This window comes from Bombus bifarius, unplaced genomic scaffold, assembly GCF_011952205.1.
Source record: "Bombus bifarius isolate JDL3187 unplaced genomic scaffold, Bbif_JDL3187 scf7180000007977, whole genome shotgun sequence".
In the NCBI taxonomy this organism is placed as follows: Eukaryota; Metazoa; Arthropoda; class Insecta; order Hymenoptera; family Apidae; genus Bombus; species Bombus bifarius.
This window is the reverse complement of record NW_022884362.1, coordinates 2617122-2643782: the sequence shown is the minus strand read 5'-3', so window position 1 is coordinate 2643782 and position 26661 is coordinate 2617122. Positions and strand designations below refer to the sequence as shown.

At 35.5% G+C, this 26661-nt stretch overlaps 1 protein-coding gene across 2 annotated transcripts; it reads left to right on the top strand.

Moving 5' to 3' along the window:
- Positions 1–1393: 1393 nt before the first annotated feature.
- LOC117204106 (nuclear receptor subfamily 2 group E member 1-like) lies at positions 1394–25310 on the top strand. Of its 2 annotated transcripts, XM_033441152.1 has the most exons (9): positions 1518–1554; positions 4516–4596; positions 5490–5651; positions 21278–21404; positions 21899–22103; positions 22812–22931; positions 23210–23449; positions 23668–23749; positions 24816–25310. In XM_033441152.1, exons 1-9 carry the CDS (start codon positions 1518–1520, stop codon positions 25067–25069), a joined length of 1308 nt encoding a protein of 435 aa, XP_033297043.1. In that variant the 3' UTR covers positions 25070–25310. The 2 variants fall into 2 exon arrangements, with proteins under 2 accessions (XP_033297044.1, XP_033297043.1); XM_033441153.1 differs by lacking the exon at positions 4516–4596 and having other exon boundaries at positions 1394–1554.
- The last annotated feature ends 1351 nt before the right edge of the window (positions 25311–26661 follow it).

The window sequence follows — 26661 nt, the reverse complement described above, 5'->3', positions numbered from 1 at the left end:
GTTCCAGGAACTGGAAGAAACGTCGGCATACCATTTCAACGACAAATGGCATCGCAGCCCTAACAGCCACCAACGACGTCGGTCTAATCTCGAAGCAGCGGTTGGTCGTCGAGATCCTGGCTCTTTTCCCTCGTCGAATGGGCGTGCTGGAAACGCCCATCCACCCTTGCTACATAGATCTGCACCCCTGTGCCATCTCAGGGGTGGAGTCGACCAATGACACGGTGGTAACGTTCGTCTGACAACGTGGCCTTTGGAGCCGCCCCCGCATTTCCCGTGGCTAACTAGCACTACCCCACTATAGTCGCGTCAGCCACTCGGCCAGCAAGTCCCCGGGCCGTCTAGTCGCCCGTTGGAATTCCCCACCTATCCTCCTGTCACCTTCCTCTGACCCCTCTTCATCGATGCTACCACCCTCCAATTTCAGGCCAACGTACCAGCCACATTGAAGAAGTGGTGTACATCGTGCAATAGCCTGACTAAAGCCGCATCCAGCGATGGTTATAACCTTATCCCCCTTTCTGCGTGCGATGATCGAACAATTTCATTTATATGTATAAAAAATTACGTTCATTACTTACGTGATTTAATCAAACTATAAAATTCAATATCACGTTGTAATGATCCTCTGTTAGGGGAAAGCTGTGCACTTACAAATTCAACAATTGTAAGTCTCGTATAACAATCCTCTGAATTTTAAAAAATATATCTTTTATCCTGCACCGCTTTGAGGGCTGATGCAGCCACGAAATAATTAAGAAATCTGGAAAGTTATTATTCCACTCACAGAGTCTTTTGTTACATATAGATGCTACAGAAGAAATAAGACAAATATCATTGCAATTAATAGTAAATATTAAGTCAGATCTTTTACGAAATAAATTATTTTCCGTTAAATCGGAAAAATACCACTTCTCCTGACTGATGAGCTTTCGTTCCTTATTAATGTACAAAAGCAAGAGTATACGTATGAAGGAAGAAAAGTGAAATAAAACAATCATCACCAAATAAAAGCAAATAGTAATAAATTTGTCCATCAACTGCAAAATCCCATCAAACAAACACCTACATCGCGAGACGATCGAATCTTTCGCTATCCCCGTGTCGACGTCATAGCTACGCCGACTCGCGGCCGTTTAGGAACTTCTGTACGTGTGTTAGGGATCGCCCACACCCTGGCCAACCATCCTCTCCTAGAAGTACGTCGAGCGTGTCGAAGAACGACCCGTGATTCCAGCTAGTATGGCTACGGTCAGGGGAGATAGGCAACTCCGACAGCCAATCGGGCAGCAGCCCCTATATACGTGCGTATAACGAACGTACAGACGCACCGTGCACACACATCGATACGAGCAGCTCGTACACACGAACGCGAACCGCGGTACCCGCCCTTCCCAACGAGATGAGTAGCTACGCCGAGGCTCGAAGCCACCTCGTCACGGAGAACGCTTCGAGACTTCGCGCGACTCCCTCGGCGTCGTGTCGGAACGGCCACCGGTCCAGTCGTCCGTCTGGGGATGCTCGACTTTGATCAGTCGCGAAGGATGGGCACAGGTCAGTTCGATAAAGCGTGCCTCTCTTGCTTTTCTCGACAGTGATACGTTGGAGTGGTTCGCCAACCCCCGTTCAGGGCACGCGGTACTTAGAAGACAGTGACACACGTGCCGCTTCGTTTCTTTCTTCTTTTTTTAATTATTCTTCGTTTTTATTTATGCGCAACATCGGTAAGATGAGACGTTGGTTCCTGTTTCTTCTATTTTTCTTTTTAAATTGTTCCTTTTCAAATTCGTTTTCCATCGGATGGTTTCGGAGTTTCGATGACCTGGTGACTTGACAGGTTCAGTTTGAACTTTGGCATGTCGACGTTTGATCGTTTTGGGTGCGCGTTAAAATAGCTTGTTTCGTCGATTTCGTTTACTTTAGCTTCGGAGGATCTCTTTTTGTTTTGATTTTTGGTTTTGGACGATCGAAAGAGTCGAAGTTTTCGTTTTAAATGTGTGCGATTATTGGTTGTTCAATTGGTGGCCTTGCGATGGTTTTTGGTCCCGGTGATTGACTTCTGGGACCGATGATTTGGGATTTGTAATTCAATGGAGATTAGAAAGTTTATTCTGGATAGAGGAGCGGTTATCTTCGGTTCGTATTGAATGGAACTATGCTATTTGGTATTTTGAATTGTGCTTTTTGTATAATTATGGTTTAATTGACTTTTTATAGAAGTGAGATAACGAAACAATGGTTTTTGAAAGCAAGATTGGGTCGCTATGTATTTAATAGGAATGATTTCATTTATATTTTATTAAAAATTGTTTCAAATATGTTTCCAAAATCTATTAATTTCAGTTCTCGAGTTATTTATATAAAAAATTAATATTTATAATTCTCCCAAATTATTTGTCTTTCAAATAAAACAAGACACATGAAATCTAGTTTAGATTTTACGTTTTTTTGCAAAGTATAATTTTTTTTTATGAAATACGAAATGAAATAAAGAATGTTGTACCTTGTTATTAAAATGAAGTATCTATTCTCATTATTATTCGTTTCAAAATGGTATTCAATAAAAAGAGTTGGTAACCAAAGAAACATTGCCAAATATTTGTTCCCGATTATTTAATTTTGCTAACTCCAGAACAGATCGCTTTAAAATTCAAGGAATACTACTTGATACTACTTGATATAAAATAATGATAAAATAAATATTTCTAGGAAGATTTGTTTTTCTCTTTCTTTTTAATCGTTCGATACAAATTTCCCAAAATGTTCCAATTACATAATTAACTTTGTTTAAATTACAACTCGATTTCATAGGAAAAAAGAAAGTCTAAATATTAAATTCTAATGTTCAAATACTTCAACGTTCATCCCTCGATGTCATTTAAAAAGCTGCACATAATTTTAAGCTTTCTTTTTCTTTCGACGTAACGTACATTACGTTAAATATAAATTTATTATTAATAATTTACTATTTTCACAATGTAACATAGCAACTCCAAGCGTTGAACAGAATTGAATGCATAGCGATCTTTTAAACCCTTCCACACTTTCGAAGAAGATACTTCAAATTCAAATATAATAGGATTGCATAAATTTGTAACTATTACCCTCAGATATACTTAATCCCCCTTGCTATTGAAATCGTTTATAGTTAATCGACGCGTAGGACACATAAGACAACGATGTCTAGATATAAGCGTAAACGTCGAAGGAGGTAATCTGTTGGGGTTGAAGCAGCTCGACTGATCGGGTTAGGTTGGTAGGTATTTGGTGTGAGAAGAAGGTGGTTGGTTCCCCAGGCCAGAAACGGAAGCTTTGGTTGGCTTAGGCATGGCTGTGTTTTTCTTGCCGCGGATCATTAGGACGATTAGGGTTCCTCCAAAAAGGGGGAGAACAGATTAACGCTCCAGCTCTTCTTGCGGTCCGCTTTGCTTTCTTAAACGGAGTCCTCTTTCCGCCAGCTTTTCACTTCGTTTTTAGGTTCTCCGGTTTATGCGAGTGGCTCGGTGGTATCTCTCACGTCGGATTAATCGCATGGTCAATCATTTGTTCGAGAGATAAATTAAGAAATTTTATTTAACGCGTTTGAAAGAGTTTTCCACTTTACTCGAAGATAAGAATGTAATTCTTTTATTTTATCTGCGTTTGTTTAGTTGTTTATAGCGTTCATCGATGGCAGGTATATCTCAGAAATTGGTGGTTCTTAACGAAACTGAAATTGTATAAAACAGTAAAAATATAAATAAATATTCGTATTTTTATCATTACGAAGCTGTTAAGAATGGTATAGTTTGTAAAATATACGTAGTATACATGAAACAAATGTTTTAGAGAAATTTGTTCGAATACATGGTGGAATAAGAATTAAGTAGAAATATCTGTATACAGTCAGACACGGTGGACGCAACTTTCTTTTAGCTACAAACGTAATCAATGAATTTGTTTTATCATTTCAATTTCTCGTATCGTTGAGAGAGATGTCAAGTAATTGAATTATGGAAAATGTAATTTTTTATAGTTTTCGTTGTATAAAATTTGGAAATTACGCTGGTTCATAAATAGAACACAATGCACAAATCTTCAAAAGAAGATATTTTTAATATTTTTAATAATTGTACTTTAATTACAATTATATCTTCATTATCAACTCTTTAATTCCTAAAAACATTATAAACATATATATATATATATATATTCAATTTACATAATACATATTAATGCATTAAGTATTTTTTGAAAATTTTTTTAAATTATTGCATACTCAATAAATACTAGATATTCGTATTGTACAAAAATCAAATATTCTTAGGAATGAAAAACAATTGAACGTTTAATTGATTAATTACAGTTGATCGTAATTTGAACAAAGTTTAAAAACAGAAAGAATATTAAATAAGGCTTTATTTCTGAAAAACATTTTGCTTTCAAAAACAGACAAACACAAAGCGAAAAGAAACAAAGCTATCATTAACAATTGTTAGATTTTCCGTTTTTCCATTAAGTCAATTTCTGTTGTAGGGGACAGATTACTTGATATACCGTGTCTGGTATGCGGTGACCGTAGCTCTGGAAAACACTACGGCATCTACAGTTGCGACGGTAATTATCAAGCTCTTCTGTACTTAAATTTTTCATTAAAAAAAACACTTCGACAAACGTTCGTTTATCTTTTATAAGAGACAACAGATTCGTTGATTACAATCCGCTTTTATTTAACAATTCATTCTCTTGACAGCTAACCGAAACAACACGTATTCACGATAATTTTCTCACCAGCTTAATGCTTTAGATTAGATTCGCTCAAAATGTTTAGAGAGAGAAGATTGTTTAATTATCAATGAAATAAATCATAAAGGTTAAATCTACGTAATGATCGTAACTTATCCGACGGTATAGGGTGTTCTGTCAACTCTGTTCCAATGAATGTTGTACAGTTGAAAAAAATATATATGTAACTTGGTGATAGCGGTTTCGCAGATGAAGAAGTAGGGGAAATCTGGAGATTAGTTTCGATTTTTAATAAATCTACTTTAATAATCTTACACATCAATCAAAATTGGAATTCAGGGTTCTCTTGCATAATTAAATTAATATTATTAGTTCGATTTTACGAATCACAAATTATAAATCACTAATATCGTTTATAACAAAAACAAGTTTGATAATAAAACAATTGAAATTTTACAAATTAAAGATCATCTAATTTTGTAATCCAAACGTAAAGTTATAAAATTATAAAATATATTCCTATAATCTATAACTTGTAATATATTGTTACCAATATTATTACTCTTTAAATTTTTGTGCAAATGTCTACCATCTCGTTACGTATCTTTTCAAGCCTGCAACTTTCATCTATTATAGATGAAGACAGAATTGATAAGACACCCTGTATAAAATTGATTTTTATTTAGCGTACTTCTCGCTAAATTATTTTAACATACAATCGATCGATTTTTAACAGAACGTTCGAATTTTTCTGTGCTGTCCAGGTTGTTCAGGATTTTTCAAGAGGAGCATTCACAGCAATCGAAGGTACATCTGCAAGGTTCAGGGTGCCATGAAAGGGCGCTGCCCCATCGATAAAACCCACAGGAACCAATGTCGTGCCTGCAGACTCGCCAAGTGTTTCGAAGCTAACATGAACAGAGACGGTAAGTGATGAAACTTTTTTGGAAATGTTTACATAGCATCGTGAGATCAGATACGTCTCCTATAGAAAAAGTATCGTAGGTGTGATTCCGCGCGAGGAAAGAATACCACGATATCATAGGACATCGGGAGCGGTCTAATGGCGTGCTTGCTTGTCAAGAGGAAGGCCTCGAAGAGCTCCCAGCAGAGCAGGCTGTGACTGCCTCTGTTTTCCCCGCGGACTCTACACCGTTGTTAATTATAGTAGAGACGAAAGAAATAGGCTTCAATCTTCTAACTACAAGAGTTGAGCTTTTTATAAGATTGATCGGAAGTTTTAACAACTATTTCTCGATAAATACGATGTTTGATAATACTGATAGTATATATAAGTTCTCGTGTTTTCTGGAGTGAACTGGATATCTACTGAAACGATAGTAGAATTTTAATCAACTTGTTTTCTCTTGGAATCTATCGTTCTCAATTAATTTTAAAGAATTAGATTGCATTAAAATTAAATTAGAAAAACAGATTCGTTAGTAGATAATAATGATTGATTTCTTTTATCGAGTTGATTTGTTTAACAATTTTTTCCTCCCCTAATTATGAAAAATACGGAGAACTGACTATAGTGTAATTCTTGAAACGTTGGACAGTCTTCTCACTAACAAAAGAATATCACTGTACGTTCGTTAATATTATCGATACTTGACCATGGGAACTTATTTATACTCCTAGTAATTGTTTTATTTTTCGAAAAGGAGAATTCTATCTTCCTCTTTGAAGGATTAATATACCTGGGTTGTTAGATAAAAATAAAAATCTAAAGTGATCCGAGCGATAAAGTAAAATAAAAGATATTCTATTATATTTGACGAGATAGTTTTTTCGAAAGTATTAAAATAATCTTTAATAATATATTTTTTTATATTCTTCTTCTAATGGTAATAGCTCTTGTAACGTGTTTTCACTGTTCATGAAGTTTGTTACGACTTTAATAATGTTGTAAATGTTAATTGAAATGTAAGGAATCTAGTTAACAGAAAGATGTAATATTGAACAATTTTTTAAACTGAAAGTAAAAATAAATAAAAGTTATGTAACAAATAATGTAAAAGATAATGATACCTAAAAAATTAATTGATTTTCAAATAAATGGACTTGAGATATATACATACTCAGTTTATTGGAATTTATTATAATTTAACTAATATTCAATGGGATACAGCGATAGCAAAGAAGTAGCGCTGATCTTGGATAGTCTATTTCTTCTGTCTGTACTATAGTAACAAAAATAGCTTGTTTGCTACATTTTTTTATGTAGTTGCTTTTTTTAAATCTTATATGACAGTTCACGACAAAATGATTGCACGTTTCAAAATTTTTGTAAACAAATTTAATATTAAATAAAATCAATATGAAAAAATGTACATATAAAGAGATATTAATTTAAGTTAATATTTTTGAAAAAAATTTAACTTATTTTTAATATTCAATACAATTATTCATATTACTTCAATAGATAAATCTAATCTTTTAATATTGTTGAGATGTGCTATCATTTTGTGGTGAATTTCAGTAGAAAATGAAGTAGAAGTTGTAACAATTGAATGTCTCTTTGATTTCTTCCAAAGTGTAGTTTTGAGCAAAACAATTATTATTTTGCTAGACTTTCTTGAATCTTTCGTCTGAATTAGCTGGATTTAGATATTAGTAGTCTTGTTGCGATTCTCTTGTGGTTTCACGGGACAAAGATTTTCGAACCGCGAATGCCCCGCAAAGACAGTGACTTCAGTGGCTATTGGTCAGACAAACCCTCCTAAGCAAACGTAGTCGTGGATCTAGTAAAACAGTAATCATGGTTAAATACTCTATTTGTCGTTGGTTTTACATCAAAGGATTTATTTGATCCATGACGTATGTCGTCACATAAACAAGAGATTGAATTTTGTTAAGCAGGTAAACTATAAACTAAATTCTTCAGGTACATTCAAGTTGCTATGAGTATCAATATACTGAATATTCCCAAGAAATAGATCTATAAATAGACCAAAAGAGTATTTTTAAGTTTTACTTAAACATAAAACTAGAAATACATATATATACTATACATTAAATTCTTTAATTATTCACACAATTAAGCAAAGATTATGAATTAAATTTCTTAAATGTTCAAGTTGCCATAAATATTATATTCATTCTACTAAACATTTTCAACTTAAAAACATCCTCAAAAAATGAAAGTGTTTTGCAAAAGAATATCGTAATTCCTCATTCAAGGTTGATTAATTCACGGAAATTCGAAACTTGTTACATCGTTATAATCAATATGTTGGAAACAACTTTTATATGAGGTGAAACGAAACTGCATACGACTTTTTTCCGACAATCTCTGAACGACTGAATTTTTCATCCAACAGTATTAAGTTTCATCGAAATTGCGTTATCACACAGCATACTGCGTGTCTCTATTAATCGACGACACGGGAGACTTCAATAGAACTGGCTCGAATGTGGAGACTCAATAACGATTTTGCACCGTCATACCACGTTTCGCTTTTCCATGATCTCTCACTTGATCGTTACTTCCAGCCCTCGATATTTCGCCGCAAAATTCACGGATACCAGCGTGTATACTTCTCGACGAACGTTGCTGACCATTTCCATTTAATTAATTAATCGATCGAAAACGTGTAATCTTCTTTCAATGTAGCATTACATTATGTCCCCGATGAAAGGTCGGACAGTAATTAACATTCGTTTGCTGTAAATTTTATCACTCTGCTTGTATAACACGTAAACGTTATGTTATTTGCTTCTATCTGTCTGTTTTACAATGTTTCACCGCGGAATAAATTTTTTATCGTAGAAATGGAATTAATAAGAATAGTTTTAACGATGTACAAGGATTCAATATTTCAAATCTCTTTTGTTAGCCTCAAGCATTCGAGCATGTATCGATTTGAAGGTATACATATATTCTACGTGCCAGGGCAAATCGGATTTGATATCGATAAGTACACGACTTTGTGTAATCCTCGTTTGATATTTCAACTGAATACCATGTCATGGTTATATGCGTAATTAATAGGTTCTTGTTAAAACCCGCGATTTACACGGTATATGGAATTTCTGTAAAATATTAATTCCGTGTTATTGTTCCTAAACGAATGCAAAACATTATTCTTAAATTCTAGAACCGTTTAAAATTTAGATTTATTTTTCGCTACTTTCTCTAAAGAGCTATTCTATATTTCACATAAGTTTTCGATAGTTTAAGTTTTGAAATAATTCCGACACTTTAAATCTCAGCAATATGTAGGTCTTTATTTCGAGTTGCAGAATAGCTTCCAAGAAATTTGCTTTTAAATACGACTGAAGTAATACATTTGATATTTTAATAATTTAATTTAAATTCTCATGAGCAACATGCTTCCTCGGAAGAGTGAAAATCTTTTTTTAAACTTTGAAATTAACTTTGAGAAAGTTTAATCAAATGTCAATATGAACAAAAACATGAATACACAAATACGTATATAATAAGCTGACTTTGCTGTATATATATTTTATTCACTCTCTGTAACCATCTTTGCCGTTTATCATACATCATGTTCATATTAATTGCTCTTCTGCCTTAAAAATATCTGATGACATTGATATCTTGCTTACACTTGAAATGAGCTCTATTGAGTTCTGTTAAACACTGTCTGACATCTGCTAATTGTCATCATGTTGCAATCGATTCTGGACAAGAAAATATAATACTAGGAAAATACTTTGAAATTAGAAAAAGCTCCTTATATGCTAAATACAACTGTTGAATTAAATACTAAACATGAATTTGTTGCGAGTGTGATAACAGTTAAACGAGACACGGTTAAACGAAGCTTACCTTAATAACGAGCCACAATATCATGATCAAAACTTGAAAAAACATTTCTCTAAGTGTAACATTCGTTTAAAGCAGCGATATGACCAGAAATAACATCGCAATGAAATTAAGTATTTGTACTTTAAATTTTTCATTAAACACCGAAATTTTCGATGAGTTGCGAAAAAATGTTCAATATACATATAGCCGTAAAAGAAAACCGCCGTACCGCGAGAAAATGGCCAAAGAAGAATGTTATAAAATACTCGGGCAACTCACGCGAGTTTGAAACAAAAAAAGAGGAGAAGACCAAAAACGTTCGAGAAAAGTAGAAAAATCAAAGGAGAACGAGCAAAGGAGGTTTCGAGCGAAGAAGCCCGATCAAGAAGCAGTAACGTGAGAGGAAAACGGCAAAGACAGTACCAGGTAAATATAAGGAGAAACAGAAATACAAAGAAAGACGAACGAAAATAAGAAAAGAAAGACGAAAGGAAGAAGAGCGAGGAAGGCAGAGCATATTCAAAGGAAGGCAAAGAGCGGGAGGAAAAGCGGCAGATGAGAGATAGAGGTACATATCGAAAGAGAAAGGCAGCCAGGGGCGGACCAGACCGCTCGACGGGGATGAGGGTGGCCAGGGTGTCGGGGGGTGTTTAATGCAGGACGGGTGCTCTGGTTCCCAGCGGTTGCGGAGGCTCCAGACGCGAGTAAGAGAGGAGATTCAATTAGTGGCAGAGCTTCCTAACGTTAAGGAGGCTCCACACGAAGTGAGGTGAGCCCCTAGTTCTTGCGTTTCTCTCTTACCCCTTGTTTTTCTCTGTCTCTCATTTACTCTCTCTCTCTCTCTCTCTCTCTCTCTCTCCACGATCATCATGCGCGAAAAACGCACGAGTATGCGCTTGTTACGAGACTCCTTCCTCTGCTTGCTCTCACAATTAGTTTCACGGAAATTAACAGCAATTCATGGAGATTATCAACGTTGAGAAGACTTTTGTGTTCACGAAGGAGACGATGGTTGTTGTGGCAGATAAAGAGAGTGGTGGTATAGGTAATTTAAAAAATGTCGATTGTTGTCAGATCTGTACATATCTTCAATAGTATATAACTAATTGGCTAGATATTAGTAATTAGATAGTTAAAGATATTGACGAAGATAGTTTTCATTTGAGCGTAGTAGTATATTGAGTTTCACATCTAATGCTATCATAAAGAATAAGAGAAAATTCTTTCTTTGATACGATTAAGATTACCATATAATCAAGCAAATATCACCATACACCGATAATACTACCAATACTAAGAAACGGAACTTTTATCCTCTATCAGAAAAGAAAATGATAACAATTCTACTTTATCCAAGGACATCAAATTCTCAATTCTTGTATAGAAAGATTAAAATGGCGCAAAAATGCACAGAATGCAAAGATATAGGATGTATTCAACACAGTATATACCTTACAATATCTAATTTCTATTTAAGTTGTATTTCTCCAATTATATTCACAAAAATATAAAATTGTACCTTACCTTGCATCCTACATCCGACTATCATCTTTCTTGAATTTTACAAATCTCTATTTAGATTCCATTCCTTTACTTGCATTCACAAATTTACACAGTCTGTGTCTTATTTTTCCTTCGCACCAACACCTTACCTTATTGCCATTTTTACCATTCTTTTTATCATTTTGCCACTTTTACCATTCTTTATATCATTTTGCCACTTTTACCATTCTTTTTATCATTTTGCCATTTTTACTCTACATGCTACGTTATCCTTGCGCTATTACCATTTTATTGGCGCGCTTTTACGACGGACCGGTAGATCGCATGACGAAACATTGTGAAACGCCCATAAGACGTAGGTGACCACTCGGTAAGTGGTATATATTATGTATGCGGTGTTCGGCGCTTCGCGAAACGCCGCCGCAGGCATGCAATCATCCGCCGCCTGACAACCCGGAGATCTCTAACCCCTCACACCAGCGTATACCAGCACCCTTCGTTCGTTCCACGGAAATTCATCCCTCTCGGTGTCATTTGCTCTGCCCGTCTACCTTGCCGACGAAATGCCCCGCACAGCGCGGACCCGTATATTTTGCGAAATATGGCGTTAAACGATATCAGAAGATTACCAAGCGGCTTACCGCGTGGGATTTGTAACTTGTAAAGGGAAAGAGAGGATCCGCGGCGACCCATCGAATCTTCCTTCCGCTTCTCGCATCTCGCAAGGGAACCTTCAATTTCTTTTCGCTTTTTTCGCGTATTTGCAACCAGCGGACAAGTTTTCAAGCTCTGCTTGCGAAATTATCGTACGGTATATCGAATCGTTTTATTCCTTTGCGATCGCTTCTTCTCTTGTTTTCGGTACCTTTGTTCGATATTTGTTTAAGTCGAAGGAAGATTTACTTTTCTTTACATCTATATGCTTTGATAGTGACTCTTATTCTTAAATGGTATTGTATCTTTATAATCATAGTTCGTGATGGAGATATAAGGAGATAAAATTTTTAGATCAGCAAGTATAAGAAACACTGTTTGTAAAAACGAATATACTGATACTACTGAAGATATATACATATATTATATATTTTGTTGATTGTTTTCATGTCGTAATGTTTTGTTCGAAACTTGTTCCATGGTCCTGATGTTTAGAAAGTTGTTTGCATAAAATTTGCTTTAGTGCCTTGATGTCTAGACTTCACACCCGACATTTCTAATAGAAAAGAAATTATTATAACCGTTTCCATGGGGGGAACATAGCTATAGTTAGAAATTAATTGAAAGAATTCGAGAAATTCGATAAAAGTTATATTACTCTTCATCTTCTTATCTTTCAATCTTCAAATAGTAAAGCCAAGATCTTCATTTTCAAATCTTATCACACATTCCTCGTGGATCCATTTTAGTCCAAACAATGCTACGAAGCTTTCCAATTAACAACAAGGTGTGAAAGGTTAAGTCTTGACTTGTTAGAACGAAATAAATGAACCGGTTAGTCCTCTCTGGCCTTACGGTCAACATCATTTCCAGTGTACACATACAAATCGAGGCTAGGCCGTTGGATTCCGCAAACTTTGCCTCGTTTCATGCCCAATCGATCGCGGCTCGCAACTTCCAAGTTTAAATCTCTTTGTTTCCGTTCATAATTCGAAGCCACCCTTTCTCTGGAGGTAGCAAGCACTCTGAACCGGAATTAAACTGGCGCGCCCCGTGTTTGCTCCTTTCGTCGGTGGAAAATCGGGATTATTTCCGATACTTCGTTTCCAGGATAACTTTCCAACGTTCACGGTTTCCGCGTCTACGAAGAAGGAAATAATTAGAATGACTTTAATCTCCGTGATGTTACGATTTGATTTCACTACGCTTTTAATACAGGATGCTACATACACACGGAATGCATATAACGTGCAAAAGCGTGCAAAGTATTCAAAGTATTTATCGCATTACTTAGTAGATAAAACAAATTTTTATTTAAATTCTATTTCTTTAGTTATTGTCCACAAAAATATAAAATCGCATAAAACATCCGCAGTCTATCTGTTACGTTCCTTTGTGTACATTCAATTAAATTAAATTCTTTTAAATTAAATCCGTCCATATATAAATATGTCATTGCATTATTTTGCTGCTAAAATATTGAAATAGAGGAAAATTACACGATACCGACTTGGCGACAGTAACTGACTAAATCAACGCGAACTTATTCGAACGAAACGCAAGGGTTCAGAAATACCGGGGATCGCATGGTGTTTATGATTGAACGATCGTAAAACCATCGACGGACCTTCGTTCGAAAGAAAACCAAAGCATCTTTCGAAGAGCCAAAGAAACAGAAAAGGCAACTGGAGCCAAAGGAGCGAGCCTACGGCGTTACTAGGGTTTTGCTGGCCGATCGGTCGACCGCGTGTTGGCGTCGACCACGGTCGGCGACGAAGAAAGGCGGACGCGGGGGTGAAAACCATAGAGCAGGGGTGAGAACGATGGATGGGGGTTGCGTGGGAGTGGACGGCTGGTAACGCAACGAAGCGAGGCGTGCCGTACACGCGGCCGGCAGCATCAATCCATCCACATAAACGGTAAACTGTAAAGCGGGTCTCTCTGAAGAGAGAGATGCGAGATCAGGGTGAGCCGCGAGGGGCTGAGCGTGCGAAGCGGGCTGACAAGGTTGAAAAGAGGAAGACAGGAAGCGGACGCTCTCCCTCTTGCGGTAGGACGCGCGATGTGTGTGGACGGAACGGGTCGTTGCGTTAAGCCGGGCTTTGATCGTCACCTGTCATAGTAACGCTCAGAGGGACCCCGCAACGGATACGGTTCACGTAACTGCGAGAATTACGTCCGCGAGCTTATGCATCTCGCGAACGAGGAAACGCGCCGTTCCCGTCCCGCGAATGGATCATGTTCGTTTCCCGGCCGCTTTGGTGGCACGTTCGGCACGTTTTCACGGATGCATAATTTTGTAGGATTCTTGCGAGAAAAAAGGTTCATTTTGAAGATTATGGCTCTTGATTGTGCTTAATTGCCGAGGCTTGAATTTTATTTGTAGCTTTAAAGCGTTTATCGTTAAAATGGAATGTTAAAGGTACAGTGAATGTACAGTGAATGCACGTACAATATCGGATGTACAGTTAGGGATATTTTAATATGTTGAAGAATTGATATTTGCATATGTACACGCTATTATAAATGTACGATTTTACAAGATCCTTGTGACAAGAAAACTTTATTATAAAAGCTATCGCTTGTACCTTTTTTATAAAGCGTTTGAAAAATGAAATGATCTTTTTCAATATATTTTTCACGTAATTGATTCGGTTTATGTGTAAATGGAGTACGGTCTAAGAGGCATTCATGAATTTTAATTTATATTCCTCGTAAGTAAGCAAAATTCTGGCTATGGATGGTGTAATTATCAACGGACACATACCTTCTGTCTGAATTTATACGACAAGGAATCTTCGTGTACAAGGTCCCTTACACAGGTTCCTATTGGACGCATAATCCTGTTGGACACTCCATTAATCGTTGGTCATCTCATTTACACATATGTGAAATGTCATGCGCTAACCCTCCTCTGTTAATCTGCATAACATACATACATACGTATTCGCCTCGTGGATCGGGCAACAATTTCCCGAAGAGACAACAGATCATACCCTGTTAATAGCATACATACATCAAAGAATATAGACAATTTTTAGTTAATTTTCGTGTTAAAATTTATGATTCAGATAATCATACACTGAACAGTTTATAATTCCATCCGATAATTCGATTTCAAAACCTGGTGTTGAATAATCGACTTTAAGGATTATAATAGCGATTTATGTGATTATAAACATTTGTAGCCTTACAATTTGAATAGGCTATATTATGTTTCAATAAAGACGGTAGTACAAGTCAATAATACAGACGATGGTAGAATCATTGACCATAGCTACTTAGGTATACTACTTTATATTTTTACAGAAACAATTGTAATGACCTATTCACATTCTATAATATGTGTAAAACAATTTATCATAACTATCGAGATAACTTATATTTATACTTTAATTAATTCAATAATCAGGGAACGCTACCAACAATAATGTAACTGTTGCACATAGACTCCACAAATTTTCCTTGGACGTTTTCGACTTTGATCTTGCATAAACACAAAATTCTGATCAATTAATCATTTCGTTGATAATCTAAATTAATTGCCGTGTTTTATACGAGACTAGCAAGTGTCCTAATACATATAAACACTAATATACGTACATTTGAAGTCTAAATTTAAAGTCTACCAGAAATATTTCATATACACAAACCTTATCTATACTATACTATTTCAATACATCCCTACATCCTCTAAATACACAAAAACCTTTCGATCTTCTATAAACATACCCTCGTGTTAGAACATTCATAGCATTTTCCAGAAGACAGAAAACAAGTTCATAGAGGGTCGGCTCCCTTTCCGGGCATCCGTTTGACACAACACGCCTATACGTGTTCGTGCACTCCATGCATGTACACTGGGAGCGTCCATATGAATCTCTCTGGAGTGATAACACGTGTACGGGCGCGTCGTACACGCGAGTCCGACACACGAATCGTGAATTCGGCCCCTCCAATCGGCTGAACTCGACGGCACGGAAACGTTGATGGCGATGCTGATGGTGGTGAAGGCGAAGCCTGGTGGTGGTAGTCGATGTATCAACCCCACTCACTCGAGGATTAGCCTTCGAGATCGCTGACTGCTGAAATGTTCACAGATCGGTTTACCGTTTAGCAGGATAGAGAGTGTGAGCCCTCGTGATCCATGGCCCGTGTGAGCACCAAACCCACGCACACACACATACACACACACGTACATATACACCATATAGAGAAACATATACAGCTCGTAGCGTTCGAATTTCGTTCTGTCGCATACGTGGATCACGCGCGCTCCTTCTCCGATCGTTTCTATCACTTGTACACTTGTGCTCCTTTATCCGCTTGCTTTTTTCACCGTTCGCTCTTCCGTTTCTCTACTTTATCTTCTTTTCCTTGCTTTCGTTTTTCCTTCCTTGTTATTCTAGTTTCGTTAGTTAACTCGTTAAGTACTCTTTTAGATTCTTCCTTGCCGAAGGACAGGGGAGCTTAAGTTGATTGATTTCTTTAGGACTTCTTTTATGTCGAAGTTTTGTTCCATTTTGTTTGATTCTGGGATAGTTGATTTAGTTGGTTTTATTGAATTTCTATGCTAGTATACCGTATTTGCGATAGTTAGCTCGTTTCTGGTACAGACAGATATCTATTGTTCGTTCTTCGATTTTGATTTAGTTTGAAAAAAGTAAGGCAATAATACGTAACGTTTATATTTTTCGTACATACCACAAACGCTAAAATACGTTATTGTCACGTTAATTAACAAGTAATTTAGATTCAGTCTGATGATTCTGTAAAAAAGTAATAAATGTTGCTTCTAACTACTAATTCATCATTTGTACACTTTGGTAAAATTTTTATACTGTTACTACAAATTGACCAAAGTGTTCGAGCACTTACGAACCACACCATACGTGGACATCGTTCTCTATTTTACTTCTAACGATGAATGACAAAACGCAAAGGCTTGGAGGTCTAACTTGGCCACGTCGTGCGTACATAGGCCGAACGCCACTCAACTGTGGGAACTCGCATTGTGGACCGCACGTGGTATGCGAGTATTACGCTGGCTCGTGGCTTCTGTGTGCACTGGATGTAGCATCGCGGGCGTGCAATAGAGACAGAAACAGAAAGGAAGAGAAAGGAAAGAGAGAGAATGGGTGGATGAAAAGGGAGCAGGGCGCGGTCCATTCCAGCGCATGCGATCCTAATCCCCGCGTCCATTCGACGTCCGGATCGCGAGCACGCACGTACTCGAAAATCGTCCCCTTAAGCCCTCTAGGCCGGACGAAAAATTGTCCCGACGAATTAAGAGGAACGTGCGCTCGTCCGCTCGTTGGATCTGTCGAGACACGGCCATCGGGGGTGAAATTGGGGGTCTGTTCTTCAACGACGATCAACGATGTTTATCCACACACGGATTTTCTCGCCTGATACCACTACTCGTGGATTTTTAACCTGTTCTCTGGCACATTTTTCGAGCGAGGAATATTTTTGAATGGGTGTGTAAATTAATTCAGAAGCTTTGTTAAAAGAATTGGAATGTTATTTGCGGATTATATAATGTACTTTTAATCATGAAAATAGATTTCATTATTTAAGTAATTACTAGTGTGACATTTACATTTTTGAAATTTTCTATTTGATAACTGAAAGGTATTGATTTACATACTTCGTATTATTATATTTTACATTAAAGATCGGATTCATGCAACTTGTTTATGGTAAAATAATGTGTTACTATATCCAAACATATAGCCCCTTACATTTTGAAGAAAATTTAAACTCATGTCGATCTACATTTCAAATTGATATATTTATTTTAAAAATTTATTTTGTTTGTAAGAATTCTCCAATAAATAGATTAATATACCAAGAACAAATAAAAATGTGGCCTCTATCATAGAACGAAAAAAATATCCGCTCTATAATTTTGCGCATGCGAAGTAAAGTCGTCAACGCTAAGAAAAATGATGTAGGGTCGTTATTTGTTAATTTATTAATTTATACATGATTACTGATGATATATGACACATGGTAATATTTTAATCTTTCTAAAAATATTTGTAAAATCTCTATATGTATTTATATTAGATGCTACGATATTTTACTTTTACGATTCATAATTTTAATAACTCGATTGAAATTCGTTAATAAATAAAGTAAGATTAAAATTCGTCAAAATATACATATAAAGTACATTTATATAGTTCATATGTTTATAATTTCAATCGCATTGAAACTTTTTGTATTGTATTTGTTGTTGTTGAATATTCTTACATCCTGCATAGTAGAAGAAATTAACTAACTTAGGTTTTCTAATAGTAAGTAATATTGAAAGATTTCTTTAAGATACATCCAATTGATTCGCAAGTTATTGACCCCGAGGATTCTATGTATATATGTGCGTATTTCATCGAATGTTACTGAGAAATAATCAGAAATGTATTAAAAAATAATAATCTACGTACTTCTAATATTCAATTCTAGATTACAAAACAAAATATCGCAACTCATCACGTAATATTGGTAAAGTTTAAAGACTTTGTACTGTTATCGATCATTTAAAACCCAACACGATATATTGAAACGGAGAATGACTAAAAAAAGAAGGAAGAATGCTTTTAAAAATGAATTTTATATTCTAATATCTCAACTGCGTGTGGCATACGAAGAACTTTGCTTACAAAGCAAACAAGCTCGCGGCTCTCGCTGGTTTTTTCGCCCGACTGAAAATTCTCCGGTGAAAAAACAATTATTACTCTCGGAAAATAATAATATTTGTACCTGTTCCGATGCACGGCCAATTTAGTTGATAAAGCAAATAGACCCGAAGCGGATTTCACCTCGCCTTACTTTCTAACTGATTGCATGCACCCCGTATTTGTGCTTACAATGCTTACAAAGCATTCCGCTTCTAATGAACGTTCTGTGATTCTTAGTTATCTACAAATTAAGCAAGTCATGGACTACATAGAGAAAACAACTACATATTATTATAAACCAAATAAAATCAAATTGTCCATATTTTCATAAATAAAACTGAAAAGATCGAACCTAAGTAAGAATTTGTTTCATCGCCTAAATAGTATAACAGTACGTAAGTACTTTGGCTATTTTATATATTTTTGCATATTTTTACAATATCTTGGATATTTTAGATTTCTCATAGACATATTAACATCCGCAATCTCTTAATTAGGTATGTTGACATTGTGTGAACTACGTCCTTGAACGTATACATAATTATACATATTTTCAATTTCGCGATACATTGCAAACGTTCCTTAAAAATCCGAAAGTATCTTAATAATCCTCAAAATAATTCTCAAGAGCGATAGTTTCATTAACGGTATAAATAGTTCTTTCATAAGAAACCACACAAGACCAAATTTCCCAATACGTACTTAAAATATTCACAGTAAGAAACCGAGCTTGGGGAGCGTTAATTGCTCCGAAAACAAAAAGAACGAACTTTGACCTCCTTCTGTGCTCGTTCCTTCCAGGATGTATGCACGCGATCCCATCATCAGGCGGATCAGAGAAAGAGATATGTACTTACGCCGCCAATGGTACAAAGAGAGGCCGGATAAAGCGCGGATATTGCGACGCCAGTGCGAACGTGGGAATCCACGGCTGCGATCCGCTCAGCCTCATTAATGATGATGTGCTTGCCACCCAGTTGCAGTTCCATTCTCTCTCTCTCTCTCTCTCTCTCTCTCTCTCTTCCTCTCTCTTGCTGTACGCATACATCCACACGTTCTACATATTTCAACGTGTGTAACGGCTATGTCTACCAGAGTCTATCCAGTCTTGCACCTGTCTCTTTCTCTATCCTTTCTCGCGATGCCTTGACAAGGAGACCCCGTGGAAGCTGACGCCCCGGCCAGCCATCGCATTCACCCTCCCATTTCTATCTTCTTCTCCCTCACACTTGGTAGATTCAACCCTCCTACAGGCTGCTCGACCTACCTACCCACCATCGTTGCTCCCCAACCAGCCAAGCCACGGAAATACAGCTCGTACATCTCGAACAGTACCACTCCCCCTGAACTCAATTCCGCGCAACCTGCGCGGACTTTTTCGCTCCCACCGTTAAGTTCTTAGGCGATATTAATAGGAAACCGCCCGGAGATCGAGCGAGGGGCCATCCTATCGCGAGATGATTTGTGATTCTCTCTATCGTAGTTGAAGGTATGTTTGGTTTCTTTTTCATCTTTGGTTGTCTGAAGCTGATGATATTCTTACTCACCTTCTTCCTTATTGGCTTGTAAATGAAGTGAAAGATTGTAACAGGATTCGTTAGTATTGCGTAATGTTATCGTAATATTCGCATAATTCCTGCGGAAGGCATTAACGAGAATCATTGATATTAATTCCGATTTAAATCGACATTAATTGGCAATAGAGAAATCTGTGTTGATTGTGTATCAACACAATCAGATAATATTTAAGATAATATTTAATATGAAAGTTTTAATATTCTCCCTGATCTGGATTTCAAGCAACCTGCGCGGACTTTTTCTATTTGAAGTTTCGTTTGGTTTCTTTTTCGTCTTTCGTTGTTGAGGAGGGATAAGGGAATGGTTTGATCACAAGTAAGACGCGACTTTTATCGGTACGTAAATGAGGTGAAAAATCGTGACAAGATTGTGTACACAGGAGTTTCATTCGAACGGTCTTTTAAAGACGGATGGATGTGGAAGTTGGTTTTGTAGGTGCTCAGAGTTTGTTAGGGGTGCTATTAGTCTTTTCTGGGTAAAAGATTTGGGGAGAATTCCTTTTTAGGTCGTGTTCTTTTTGTTAATGTATTTATTCAACGTTATTAAGAAACTCAAAACATGAAATTATTTATGTAATAATATTACTATTATGCCATTATATCTGAAAACATCTTTTTTAATACATTATGTGATGACCACAAATAATTTATCATCAGTTCTCCATCATTCCCTTATCAACATCCTTTTACTAAATTGTTTAAGAAGTAATTTTATTCAAAATTTCTTCGGACTTTCATGAAATATTTAAAAATACTGTAAATAAAGTAGTTCATCTTATTTGATGATAATATTTCAAACGATATGAATAATTCTATAAGGCGTATTAAAGATTGACCCTTTTAAAGTGTAATTTATCGTATTTAAAGAAATTTAGAATCCCGTATTCAATCCTTCGCGAGCCTTTTTGCTCCCCCTATTAAGCACTTGAGTGGCATCAATAGAGCCATTCAAGATGATGCTCCGGCATTAAGAGATCACTCATGGTTATATCGAGAATGTATTTCGTAAATCAATCATATCGACGTGCTTCAGAGAAACTGGAAAGAACATATTTGAAAATCAATTAACATATACGACTAATAAACAAAATTATGAAAGTTATGAAAAAGAAAAAGGAATAAATTTTTATGTATTTAAATAAATCTACCTTTATGTCAATTTAACTTCTTTCTTTTGGATTTTGCTATTGATTAAATATCTTAGAAATTTTCATTATTATTAAAAACACTTAAATTTAGGAAATGCATTAGGAAAGTTTTTTAGTAATGAAAACTACATATTATACAAAATTCATAGATAATCGTTCGACAATGAGAATCCAACATGAAAATAACACATATTCTTTATAATTGATGTTTAGCTGTACAACACGAACGAGGTCCGAGGAAGCCAAAACAACCTCAACAACAATCACCGATCGCACCTCCTTTACACAATGATCGATTAAGGACTGGTCTTGGTTCCCCTTATGTTCTTTTACACCAAAGGTGTGTATGAAGTTCTTATTAAAATCTGTACTTATATTCGTACACATTAGTATTAGGTAGTAAATATTGTATCTTAATACGCTACGTTATTGTTCTGTTTAAACACAATGTCTGACTCATCAATGGCTCATACTACTTAAATTGACGAGGCTTATGAAGGAATAATTCAATTTCTCCTTTCGATGTTGAAGGACTATGAACAACCCAGAGTTATAAAAGATATACCATATCATCTTCTACACATTCTTAAGCCGATTTTAAAATCGTGCCAGAAATATCATACAGGCTATCAAAGATGTGTTATTATTCATCCTATACTTTATACATATCATTAATTATTCTATACTTCATTGCTAAAAGTATTTTCATCGTTTAAAATATAATTGAGAAAAATATCATCTATGATTTTAATCTAAATATTACTGCAAAACCTTACTCTTAGCAATTAGAGCTTGATAACTCCAATAAAAGGACGCTAAGGATAATGTGTGCAGAAAGTTCAGGTGCGACCAGAGGTTCTCGCCTTATCCACGGCCAGTGGCACTGGTGCAGAAACCACCGGAGGACTCTTCGTCCCCGGCACCATTGGCTCTACCGCATTCTCCTTCGACCACGACCCTCTACTCAGCACCCCCGAGCGTCGCTCTGACACCGCAGCCACCCCTTCTTCAGATACTAATGTCCGCGGAACAGTGTCAGGTAAGTAATTCAGCTCAATTTGCTCGAGTCTGGTGTTTCCCCTTTGCAAACTTTATAACCGTCAATCCGACAAATCCTGCCGGTTTCACAGTCTGGACTGAAACTGAGCGATCGTGGACCCTGTGTTGACGAGATCCTCGTTCCTTGTTTTGGATTTAGTTTCGTAAAATTAACTTTCCGGTAACAGACAGGGAGAAGTTTAGAAAAATGTTTTAAATGTCTATATGATAATTTTGTAGAATACGAATGTAGTGTAGATTCATGCTATACAAATACGGCTGAAAAACTAAACTAAATAGAGATTTTACCTTTCGTGATATTACAATGAGTTACTGAGGATATCTTTTTTATTTTCGCATACTATATGCATTCTCTACATTTTTAAATTCTATTACAGGGTTTTTGTTTAGAGCTATGGCTCAATGTTGTTGCAATATTGATACAATTTTTGGGAATTAAAGTATTAATAGAAGGAATTGATAATTTTTTTGAAAGGATAGAGAAATTTGTGTTGATTTTTAATAATATAATATTAAATATGTGAAATATCTAGATTATTAAAGAGCTTAAAAATAGCTTGCAAATTCTTAATAATAATTTATAACATCATAAAGTTATGTTATTCTTTAGACAAAGTATTTTAGTTTTAAAATATTATTTTTAGATGCGTATTATTTGTTTAAATATATTTTCATTTTTATTTATAAGGAACTCGTATGGAATGCACCATTGCAATCGGAAACAGAATATTCTTTGGAACAAACAGAAGCTAGTCATAATTCCACTGGGACATTAATAAATCCCAATCCTACGCGAGAACTATTACAGGTAACTATACCAAAAATTTTACGATAATTATTCTTATAAAATATAAAATTTTCAAAATAAAATTAATGACAAATTGATTTGTATATATATGAAACGGTTCTTTTCTAGTTTTATATAATTTTATTAAAGACTTTGAAATTGAAAATATATACCTAATATTAGAAAGCAATTTAATATATTTTATTATTTTACATTTCTAAATATTAAAAATATGTGATTAATAAAACAGATGAAACAAAAATTTCACTCGGAGAACGAAGCTTATTAATATGTTTCAGGAAACAACTGCACGTTTACTATTTATGGCAGTAAGATGGGTTTGTTGCTTACCACTATTCCAATCCCTTTCGAAGAACGATCAATTATTGTTACTCGAAGGCTCGTGGACACAACTTTTTCTCCTTCATCTAGCACAGTGGTCAATATCGTGGAATATTACTGGCTTACTAGAGGATGAACAAGTACGAGCAAGATTGCCAGACGAAGCTACAACGAATCAACAATTAATTACTATTCAGGTAATAATTTAACTTATATAAAATTGTATTAATTATTGCATAGAATATGAAATATTTGGTAATTTCATCACAAGAAAATGAATAAATAATTAACATTTTCTTTCATATTTTGGACAAATATGAACGAGAATATTTTTATAATTTTAAGTAATAAAGAATAATAGTGAAAATTAAAGAAAAAGAAATTATTTACGATTTTATATATGCCTGTATTTCAGGACACGATATGCCGTTTTAGACAACTCTCACCAGATATGAGCGAATGGGGATGTATGAAAGCGGTAGCACTGTTTACTCCAGGTAATAAGAAATTTTGGCTTTTAATTTCGAAGAAGTTGATAAATATATGTCGGAGTCAGGTTGTCATTTTGGGGCGTTCGATGAACCTTTACTTACTTTACCGTCGCGAATGTAGCCAATCTTTATCAGTACGAATGTGGACACTACCAGAGGCTACGAGTAATGGTAATAGGATGGTCGAGATGGTGGTAACAACGAATTCAGGTTCGATAACGAATCCACGGTCCACGGGAGGACTAGTATCAACATGCTACTCGATTCGGGTAACTTCCCGATAACTCAATCGGCAATTCGTCCAACGACTCACTAACCAACTAACTAGCTCTAGCTCTAACTCTAACTCTAACTCTAACTCTAACTCTAACTCTAACTCTAACTCTAACTCTAACTCTAACTCTAACTCTAACTCTAACTCTAACTCTAACTCTAACTCTAACTCTAACTCTAACTCTAACTCTAACTCTAACTCTAACTCTAACTCTAACTCTAACTCTAACTCTAACTCTAACTCTAACTCTAACTCTAACTCTCTTAATCCAAAAGAGGCTGCCCTTATATACTCCTGTCCCCGCTTCTCGGGTTAACCTTTGTTTTAAGGAGAGCCATATAATCATTTCATACCTCTGTCAGGTGCATGTCCCTCCCGTGACCGTGGCTAAGTCCGGTGACCTGCCATGTCACTTCGAGCCCAAACCCATCGTTATAAAGTCAGATTGGAACATTAAGACTATTTCTTATTTTTATTACTTAAGGGCGGCTATAGTAAAAATCTGGATTAGTGTATTGGGGTTTTTGCCAACATTCCGGACGAGAAATCCCGCTGTCTTTCCCTCTCCGACATATATTTCAAACAAATTTCGTAATTTGAATTTATGAAAATATTTTTACTTAAATAATTGAAATCAAGGAAATACTTAAAACTTCAATCTTTCTCTTCTCTTTCGTTTAAGCGATATAAAGTAACGAAATATTTTACATTTCGATCTCGATTGCCGTGTGTTCCTAAACTGCAGATTAAACAGATATTTAAAATTTTGTTTCGATATCGATATGTTCTCCTTCGCAGAAACGGAGGGTCTCCATGCCAGCGAGTCGATCAAAATGTTACAAGATCAGGCTCAATGCATTCTAGGGGATTACACGAAATCTCGTTATCAACGACAACCAGGTAGAAGCGGGACATTAATGCACGTTGTCGGACGTTTGACGTCCATCTTCCCAAAATTGGTCGAACGTTTGTTTTTTCACGAAACCATAGGCGAAATTCCGATTTCCCGTTTGTTGGTTGATATGTATCAAATGAAAGGACACACAAACTGAGATTTCCCGATAAATGATGATATAATCGTGTGAAAAATCCCTGTGGCTTTCCAAAACTCTGTCGATTCTTTAAGCCAGATACCGTAGAGATCGGGACAAGTTTTTGAAACCTGTAGCTAAAGACTGCAAAATTATACGAAAGATCACTGGTTTTGATGAAATGGTTATGATCTATGAACATATTTGATTAAATAATACCAAGGAACTATTCAGTTAGCTTTACGTATTACGATTTTATATAATTTTGCGTTACAGTGCAATACATTGAATATATTACTTATAATATATTGAGTATATTAAATTTTGTTCGATAATGAATTTCGTTTTTATGATCAATAGGATTTGTTGCTTCTAGATAAAAAGACACGAGAGTCATAAACTGTAAAAATCATTTGATGAAGTAGAATTTTGTGTAAGTACTACTTGTAAAACATTTGTAAAGAACGATTTCATTGTGTTTTATGTTCTTATAATATCTTTGCGATAATACTACCGGGTACTACAAAGACACATTCCTCGTAATGCTATACTTCGTTCAATTTAATATATGCACGGCGAAAAAAATGTATATTTATTTTAAATATTATCTTTCTTTTCAGTTTCTACTAATTTGACAAAACATTTCATATTTCTAATTACAATCGCTTGACTCAGTCAGAAGAAAATTTAATCAAATACATAAAAAATTGTTTAACATCAAAATAAATTTAATAATGTTTGCAGGTAGTATAGAACAAGAACTAAAAATACGTAATTATGGGAACATGAAACACTTTCATATGAAATAAACCATATTAAATTTAATGTTACACCAACAATTTCGTAATTCGTTATAAAAAAAATACGCTAAGAAAAATCTTATTCGTGGATGTAAAAATTATATAAGAATGATAAGCTTCCATAAGATATAGATATCCTATTCATTTGTAAATAATTGAATAACCGAGAGTTAACAATGTAACATTAATTATTTACTATTTACCTATAGTCAATTATACATACATATATTTTGCTTTCAATTTTTGTAATATATATTTATATTATTTATATGATATATTTTTTAAACATACATATATATGTCGGAGTCAGGTTGTCATTTTGGGGCGTTCGATGAACCTTTACTTACTTTACTTACCCGTCGTCATAAAGCCCGGTTGGAACATTAAAAGTTATTTTCTTATTTTCATTGCTAAAACATACAAATCTTGATTATGGTATTGGGGTTTTTCCCAGCATTCCCGACGGCAATCCCGCTGTCCTTCCATCTCCGACATGTCGGTTCGGCGGCTGATGGTCGCCTTAAACCCAAACTTATTATCATAAATCGCAAACAAGTACAATTGGACAGGATGATAGCTAATTATTTAATTACAACTGTAAACTTTAATTACAACTTTACGGATTTTCCCGAAGTTCCAGAGGGAAGGCTCCGGTGTCCTTTCCTCTCCGACATACATATAGTATATTATTTATCCATATATCACATATCAATATACAATAATTGTTTTTTTCCAAAAAATTTGTAGATAATAATATCTAAGTGTTATTAATTGTAATTTAATACAGTTGCATCTTATATTATATATAATATT